Source organism: Salvelinus sp. IW2-2015, linkage group LG1 (assembly GCF_002910315.2).
Source record: "Salvelinus sp. IW2-2015 linkage group LG1, ASM291031v2, whole genome shotgun sequence".
Classification (NCBI taxonomy): domain Eukaryota; kingdom Metazoa; phylum Chordata; class Actinopteri; order Salmoniformes; family Salmonidae; genus Salvelinus; species Salvelinus sp. IW2-2015.
The window spans coordinates 2,195,590-2,204,965 of record NC_036838.1 but is presented as its reverse complement, the minus strand read 5'-3'; the positions used below and the strand labels follow the sequence as shown (position 1 = coordinate 2,204,965).

General features: G+C 45.4%; 1 protein-coding gene and 1 pseudogene across 1 annotated transcript; both read left to right on the top strand.

The window, feature by feature from the left end:
- The window catches only part of LOC111964014 (bMERB domain-containing protein 1-like), a 50,782-nt pseudogene that overhangs the window by 34,647 nt on the left and 6,759 nt on the right, over positions 1–9,376 (top strand).
- LOC139028260 (tripartite motif-containing protein 16-like) lies at positions 3,455–4,936 on the top strand. The gene has a single exon (XM_070445278.1). The coding sequence runs from the start codon at positions 3,455–3,457 to the stop codon at positions 4,922–4,924; it is 1,470 nt and encodes a 489-aa protein (XP_070301379.1). The 3' UTR covers positions 4,925–4,936.

Genomic DNA, 9,376 nt, shown 5'->3' with positions numbered 1-9,376 from the left:
GCATTTTCTTTGTATTTTGGAATTATCTATTTTTTTATTAAACACTCTCTTAGTACTGCTGTGTCTGCTCATCTTCTGGGTTCTGCCGATTTAGTAACTGTTTCTCGCACCGGGGTCCTGACAGAAACACTGAGCCATTAAATGAACCCAGAGGCAGCCAGTACCCAGGACTTTTTTCCCATGCTGTCCCACCACGAGGGGACTGTCCAACGTCACGAAGCTGCTCTGGTTCAGCAAGAGGCCTTAATGGCTGGACATTCTCAACTTCTGTCGGAGATGTGACTTCCATAAAGCAGATTTCTATCAACTTTCTCCTGCAACCGCTTCTGCTCCAGTTATCAGATTCAAGTGCCCGTGGCAGTTAACCCCCTGGCTGACCTCGTCTGCCGCCTCCCCAACGTTCTCAGGTGATCCGAGTTGTTTGTAAGGGTTTTTCACCCAATGTTCTCTCTCCTTCGAGCTGCAACCCTCGTCATTTCCCACCGACCGGTCCAAGAAGCATATATCATCACCCTGCTGTCGGAAAAAGCCCTAGCCTGGGCTACTGCTGTGTGGGATGCCCAAAGTCCCTGCTGTGCCACTACTCTACCTTTGCGATGAATTCAAGCGAGTGTTTCAGGTCCTACCAGCGGTCCTGACTCAGCCAAACAGCTCCTGACTCTCGCCCAAGGTCGGCGCAGCGTGACGGACTATTGCCATCCAGTTCCGCACGGTGGCAGCAGCGAGTGGCTGGAATGACGAGGCGCTCACAGTGTGCTTTTTGAAGGGTCTTTCCGACACCATCCAAGATGAACTGGCCACTCGGGAACCACCGGACAACCTCGAGTCCCTGATCAAGTGCTTCACGCATAGACCAGCGTCTGAGAGAGAGAGAGCTCAACGTAGATCTCTCACCCTAGCTCCTATCGGTCCCAGCTCCGAGTCTCCACCTTATCCCCGCTGACTCCACCCGGAACCCAGCAGGTTGGACGCATCTCCCAGGCTGAGAGAGACCGCCGGATGAGGGAGCGATGCTTGTCTATATTGCGGCAAACCGGGCCATTTCCTCTCCACGTGTCCCGGGCTCCAGGGAAAGCGCACTCTCCCGTGCAGGCCCTGGGAGGACTGTAACGGGAACATAACCTCCTCCCATCCATCCAACTCCCGCCTGCTCATTCCAGTTACCCTTTCCTGGACAACCACGAGCTTCCCCTTCAAGCCTTGGTAGCTCTGGAGCCGCAGGTAACTTCATGGATGGTGTCTGGGCGAAGGAGAATGGTTCCCTCTGAACCTCTAAGTGACCCATAAGGGTACTACGTTGGATGGAAGCCCTTTGGGATCTGGACTTGTCACTCGTGTCACTACCCCCTTGCGTCTTTCAGTTTCCCAACACCAGGAAGTGATGAACTTTCATCTGACTCGTGTTCCGAGTTCCTCTCGTCCTTGGATACCCCTGGCTTCACAGCCATAACCCCACATCGACTGGTCTGTGGGCACTATCAAGCAGTGGGTCCTACGTGCCAAGCCACTTGTATCTTCCAAGTTCCCCGAGTTCCCCTCCCGAGTCTCTAGAATCTCACTCGACCTGTCCGAGTTCCCGAGTGTTACCATGACTCAAACCGGTATTTACAAACAGAGGGCCACCAAACTACCACCCCATAGATCTTACGATTGCCCCATCGACTGTTTCCGGACCTGCCCCCCAGGGTCGGATCTTTCCCTATCTCCTCACCGAACGAGCTGCTATGGATACCTACATCCAAGGACGCTCTGGCACAGCCTCATGCGTCCATCCACCTCGCCGGCGGGAGCAGGGTTTTCTTTGTGGCCAAAAAGACGGGGATACGTCCTTGCATCGACTACCGGGACTTAATGCCATAACCGTCCGTAACCGCTACCCGCTACCCCTTATGCCACAGCCTTTGAGCTGCTCCAGGAAGCAGTGGTCTCACTAAGCGTTGACCTGCGAACACATACCATCTTGTGCGATCAAACCCGGTGACGGAGTGGAAGACCGCTTTCAACACGCCTACTGGTCACTACGAATACTTGGTGATGCCTTCGGCCTGACCAACGCCCCGGCTGTGTTCCAAGCGCTCATAAACGATGTGCTTAGGATATGCTTAACATTTTCGTGTTGTTTACTTGGATGACATCCTCATCTTTTCGAGCTCCCTTCAAGAACACACTAAGCATGTCAGACAAGTGCTCAAACGCCTCCTAAAAACTTCGTTAACCGGAAAAGTGTGAATTCCATTCCTCTCGAGTACAGTTCCTGGGATTTGTAGTGGAACCCGGTCGAGTCCAGATGACCCCAAGAAGGTAGGGGCGGAGCAGATTGCCCACCCCAAAGTCCGTTAAAGAAGTTCAGCGTTTCCTGGGCTCACTAAACTTCTACCGCAAGTTCATCAAGAACTTCAGCTCGGTGGCAGCCCTCTCTCAGCTTTAACCAAGGTGGCAACACAAGGTTTCTGTGGGGAGAGAAAAGCTGAGACGGCCTTCTCAAGGACTCAAGCAGCGCATCTCTCTGCTCCCATCCTGACACTACACGGGGGATGAACCTTTGGTGGAGGTAGACGCATCAGAGTTGTGTTGGAGCTGTCTGTCTCAGAGGGGTGAAGACAAGGGCTTCTCCTTGCGCCTTCTTCTCTCACCGGCTTACCCCCGCCGAGAGAATTACTGTGGGGGATCGTGAACTCCTAGCGGTTAAGATGGATTGAAGGAATGGAGACACTGGCTCGAGGGCTTCTCAACCGTTTCAAGGCTTAGCGACCACAAAAATCTGGAGTATATCCAGCAGGCGAAGCGGTTGAACTCCAGACAAGCTCCGATGGTCTCTTTCTTTAGCCGATTCCAGTTTATTCTCACCTATAGACCTGTGGTCGAAGAATCTAAACCGGATGCCTTGTCACGAGTCTACTCTCCTGCCATTCGAGAAGATACTGACATGACTGTTCTTCCTGCCGCTAAGATCTGGCTCCCGATCTCGTGCAAGTGGAGATAACCGTTGAAACAAGCTCCAACCATCGAACGGGCCCTGGAGAGGTCCTGCTAACGGTTGTTTTTTCCAAGGAGCAAGGTCCAAGTCCTTCTGTGGGGCACTCTCTCGCCTCACCTGTCACCCGGGCGTAGTCGCACCTTGGAGTTCATCCAGACGTAAGTTCTGGTGGCCCACCATAAAAGAAGACGTTGCCACTTTTCGCAAGGCCTGTTCCTGTGCTGCCGAGGCAAATCTTTCTCACCTCCGCGCCCTCAAGGACTCCTTCACCTCTATCTATCCCCACCGACCCTGGTCCCATATCTCGCTGGACTTTATTACTGGCCTTCTCCGTCCCATGGTAATACTACGATCCTAGTCATCATCGACAGGTTTTCTAAGCGGCCAGGTTTGTTCCTTGACCAATACCTTCTGCCAAGGAACAGCCTGAGTTGGTTGATTTAACCATGTGTTCCGAGTCTTGGCATCCCGCAAGATATGGTTTTCCGACAGAGTCCCCAGTTCGCTCAAGGGTTTGGAAAAAGATTTATCCAAAGGCCTGTTCTGAAGAAAAACACTCTGTTGTCTGACTTGGTGGAGAATCTGAAGACAGGACTCCAARCTGCTCCTCCATCTCAATGTTATGRTGAACCTGGAGATGTGGAGTGTGATTTTTGCTCTGGAAGAAAACTTAAAGCTGTCAAGTCCTGTCTGGTGTGTCTGGCCTCTTACTGTGAGACTCACCTCAAGCCTCACTATGAATCTCCTACCTTTAAGAAGCACCAGTTGGTTCCAGCCACCACACAGCTARAGGAGAAAATCTGCTCTCATCATGATAAACTGCTAGAGGTTTACTGCCACTCAGATCAGCAGTTTATCTGTTATCAGTGTTTGTTAGATGAACATAAAGGCCATGAAACAGTATCAGTTGCAGCAGAAAGGATTGCGAAACAGAGGGAGTTGGGGGAGAAATCCCAGCAGAGAATCCACGGGATAAAGAAMGAGAAGAATAATGTAAGAAAGACTATGAAGTCACTCAAGCGCTCTACACAGGGTGCGATGAAGAACAGTGAAAGTATCTTTACTAGCATGATCTGCTCCATTGAGAAAAAGCACTCTGAGGTGAAGAAGCTGATCATAGCCCGGGAGAGGGCTAAAGGGATTCATGTTGAAGAGCGATTGGCGGGACTGGAGCAGGAGGTAGCTGAGCTGAGGAGGAGAGACACTGAGCTGAAGGAAACTGAGGATCACATCCATTTCCTCCAGAATGTCCAGTCTCTCTGTGTCACTCCTGAATCTGAAGCCTTACCTAGCGCTGTCGACCGACATGTCTCCTTTGAAGATGTGAAGAAATCAGTCTCCSGACTAAAAGAACGACTGGAGGATGTATTGGAGGAGGAAATGGCCAAGATATCTGGAAATGTTCATCTTACATTGGATCCCAACACAGCACATYACGGACTGTATCTGTCGGTGGGGAACAGGAATGTGAAATGGGACCAGTGTCAGTTGTTGGAATATCCTGACCATCCAGARAGATTTACCTTCTACCCCCAGGTGCTGTGTAGGGAGGGTCTGTCTGAAGCCTGCTACTGGGAGGTAAACTGGGATGGGGATGSGTCAGTTTGTATAGCCGTCTCATATAAAGGGYTCAGCAGAAAAGACAGAGGCAGTTTGTTTGGGAAGAATGATCAATCCTGGTGTTTAATCTGCTCTGACTATAGCTCCACCTTCTACCACAATGATGAACAGACTGATATCCCTGTCCCCTGCTCTTCCAGAGTAGGAGTGTACCTGGACCACAAGGAAGGATCTCTGTCCTTCTATGGCGTCTCTGACACAATGACCCTCCTCCATAGAGTCCAGACCACATTCACTCAGCCCCTTTATCCTGGGTTTGGGTTTAGGCCTGATAATTGGATTTGCAACGAAGCAGATTTGGAGATACTGGCATTCACACAAATATGAACTTTGATAATAACATAGACCTGCTACAAGCAATTGCATCTTGTGATCTGGAAGTATTATCTAACAAAAATTGTTTATCCATKTATTTTTCTTGTCTAATTGTATCCACTGCATGTGTGACCTTTCTCACTCTGGGTAAATTCATTTGAAACTGATGTTGTCTTTGTATCCTGTGATTTGTGTAAATTGTTGTGGATCTTCTGATTTTTCATGGGTTGTTGTGCTGTAAAATAATTATGAAGTGAGGTCAGTAGTCCTTTCACCAAGAACAAAACGTAACAACTGTATAATTTGTAAATAAGTATTACAATGATGCTTCAGCAAAACAGAGTCATGTGTTAATACCAACTTGAGGGAGCGATACTGTCATAAAATTAGGAATTAAGAGTACTAGAATAGACATMAACTTTCTTATCAGCCATTTTGGTCAGGGAGTTGGTCAACSATGGTTTGCCAGTGCTGTGATAAGATATCAGCTTAATTCACTAACAGGTACTGAGAAAATCGATTCTGTTACTTTTTTACTTGTTATTCTTGTTCACTATTTCCATTCTGGGATAGTTGTTCACTGAATTGCTAGCACTAGTTGCTCGCGCTGCTACATTGGCTACAATGTAAACGGACGTAGCTAGCTAACATAAAAGCTAGCTTTGTCGACGCTGCATTTTCCAGTTTAGGTTAGAGGTCACGTCAAAGTAAATTTTTCATGGATTTTAAGTGCTCGTCGTTCTCCCATACTAGACAGTATGCTGTCTCAGGTGTTCTTGGAAGATCACCRTAGAAAGAACGGGAGAAAGCWGAACGTAAGTGCGCATTTTGGAACACAACCATTGTGTAAAATAAAGACATTTAAGAGTTTCTCTGCACTGTAGCCTATGTTTGTTAGCTAGCTAGCCAGTTTTAGAGGAATGATTCCATAAATAAATGTAGCTAATTAACTGCCAATATGCCAACATTCCATTCAAACAATGCAGTCAATCCACAGCCATACACTGGCTCATATCAGTTGATGATAGGACTTATCAGTACTTGTTGTAAATGCAACAAGTATTGATATTGTATCATATAAAAGCTCTCACAGCTTTCCAAGAAAACAAAAATGGAGACATTTATGATCTGTTTACATGTATTTTAGAGGCTATTTATACAGAAAATTGGTATAAAATCCATATAAACTCCATTTATAATTATATGACAATATTTTAGATTGACAATAATTATATTACACACTTTCTGATATATTACATGCCTTACTTCTATTTTCCTGCTCAAGTAAAATTAGGATTATGCCTKTACTGCCAATTAGACTGGTTTGGAGTTCTCCCTGATGAATATGGCTGACATTTTCTTTCCATTCTGGAATTTTGAGGGTTTATGACATTGCCCCTCTAGCAATATAATAATATCTCTATGGATACTACAGTATATACAGTGCCTTCAGAAAGTATTCATACACCTTGACTTATTCCACATTTTGTTGTGTTACAGCCTGAATGCAAAATTGATTCCATAGATTGTTTTCTCTCACCCATATACACACAATACCCCATAATGACAAAGTGAAAACATGTTTTGCAAATTTACTGCAAATGAAAAACAGAAATATCTKATTTAGATAAGTATTCAAACCCCTGAGTCAATACTTTGTAGAAGCACTTTTGTCAGTGATTACAGCCGTGAGTCTTTCTGGGTAAGTGTCTAAGAGCTTTCCACACCTGGATTGTGTGACCTTTGCCCATTATTCTTTTCAGAATTCTTCAAGCTTTGTCAAGTTTGTTGTTGATCATTACTAGACAACCATTTTCAGGTCTTAACATAGATTAATAGTAGATTTAAGACAAAACTGTAACTCGAACACTCATTGTCTTGTTGGTAAGCAACTCCAGTGTAGATTTGGCCTTGTGTTTTAGGTGATTGTCCTGCTGAAAGGTGAATACCTCTCCCAGTGTCTGGTGGAAAGCAGACTGAACCAGGTTTTCCTCTAGGATTTTGCCTGTGCTTAGCTCCATTCCATTTCTTTTTTATCCTGAAAAGCTCCCCAGTCCTTAATGATTACAAGCATACCCATTAGMGTTGGTCAATATTTGGGAAGACGGTATGCTACTCCAAATATCGCYATATCCGATATAATCGCGTTGCGCCGTTAATGACTAAATCATTCCAGATTGTGCAATTGTTGTACTTATTAACAATATTATAGTCACATTCTCATGAATGAATCCTCATGTGGCTAAAAAACGAGGCATAGMTAATTCATTTAGACTTAATTTTCAACATATTGATACAGCCTAACTGATAAAACTGCACAGTTTTGATTAGAGTATTGTCTTGCACATCACGATATATCATCAATGGCACATATCACGATATTCGATTTAATCATATATCGCCCAACCCTAATACTCTAAGATGACGGAGCTGATCAGAGCCCGGGAGAGGGCGAAAGGAATTCTGGAGCAATTGGAGCAACTGAAGCAGGAGGTGGCTGAGCTGAGGAGGAGAGATACTGAGCTGGAGGAAACTGAAGATCACATCCATTTCCTCCAGAATGTCCAGTGTCTCTGTGTCCCTCCTGGATCTGAACCAGGATCCCTGTCAACCAACATGTCTCCTTTGAGGATGTAAAGAAATCAGTCTCCGGACTAAAACAACGACTGGAGGATGTGTTGGAGGAGGAAATTGCCCACATATCTGGATATGATCAGCTCACAATATATCTTAACACAACAAACTGTATCTGTCTGTGGGGAACAGAGATGTGACATGGAGATGTGACAATATCCTGACCATCCAGACATATTTACCTTCTACCCCCAGGTGCTGTGTAAGGAGGGTCTGTCTGGAGCCTGCTACTSGGAGGTAAACTGGGGKATGTCTCATATAAAGGGATCGGCAGAAAAGACTGACACTTTGTTTTGGAAGAAGGACCTCATCCTGCTGTTTAATCTGCTCTCGCTACGGATGCTCTTTCTACCACAATGATAATCCCTGATATCCCTGTCCCCTGCTCTTCCAGAGAAGGAGTGTACCTGGACCACAAGGCAGGAATTCTACCCTTCTACAGTGTCTCTATAACCCTCCTCCATAGAGTCCAGACCACATTCACTCAGCCCCTCTATCCTGGGTTTGGGGTTGATTTAGTGGGTTCTGTGAAGATAATGGCATTACACATGTGAACTTTGATATGAATGTAAGCAGAAAATTGCATCTGGTGATSTGTTTGTTTTGTTAAAATGTATCCACTGCATGTGGGACCTAAAATGATTTGMGCTTAATAAAACTTATGTTGTCTTTGTATCCTATGATGTGTAAATTGTTGTGYATTTTCTGATTTCTGATTTTGCATGATTAAGGGCTGAATTCAATCCCTATCGCTGAAGTTCAGCGCTCTAGCGCAATTTAAAGGTAATTGTAATTTCCTATTGAGCCGAAATATGCAGAGCCTACCGTTGAATGCAGTCTCGTCTAACACGGGACTGCATTACCTTTAAATTCCTATCACCCTGTAGCGCAGCTCTTCAGCACTACAGACTAAATCCAGTCCTAAGTGAGATCATTAAATCCTTCACCAAGCACAAAATGTATGTCAGGTGTCAATAACAATTACAATTATGCTTCAGCACAGCAGAGTCATGTGTTATATCAACGTGAAGAATCAGACATTGTGTAATCATACATTATCATGACCATAGTGATGATTAAACTCAATCCACCCTGTAAAGAAATGTTTCTCTAAAAATGAAATACATAAATATATGTATATATCTCCATTGTCAACAGTGGTGGGAGAACAAACTCCTATCACCTTAAGATGGGTTAGGGGTTAAAGCTAGGGGTCTAGACATCTAATAAATATCTGATTTTATTGGTCAAATCATCATGAAAAAGACCCTGAATGTGGCAGCAGTTTGAAATCCACCACTGACAAAATCCCACTTTAACCCCTGATCGTCATAACATATTTTCTGTTACAGACAATGACAAGTCCAACGAGGACAGACAGAAAGAGGAGGATCTTCTCCAGCAGATTCACAAGCTGGTGGAGACCAGAGATTTRCTTGTTGACGATGTGGAGTTTGAGAGGCTAAGGCAAGTGTGACCGACTGGGGTTCGAAACCAGTTGTCATGCTCACCAGAACACTTTTAGCCCTTTGAGCTAAAGCTTAGGCATTACCTTGGGGTGCCAATGTACAGTAAGTTGTCAGGTCTKKGACCAGGTCATCACGGYAGCGTGGTTCTGAACCACCTATGTTACAGAACTCTGTTCCATCTGTCTTGTCCCCCCCCTCCTCCGTATTGGTTTGGTCTCCAATGACATCCTGTCAGAAATCCAAGCCTTCGACTCAGTTACATACAAACCACAGGGAACATCTCCATTCTCAGATTTTCTTACTGTTGAAGTAAAACATCTGTGTTTTAGTCTAGGGGACAGTGTGCTGTGAAACCCTAGAT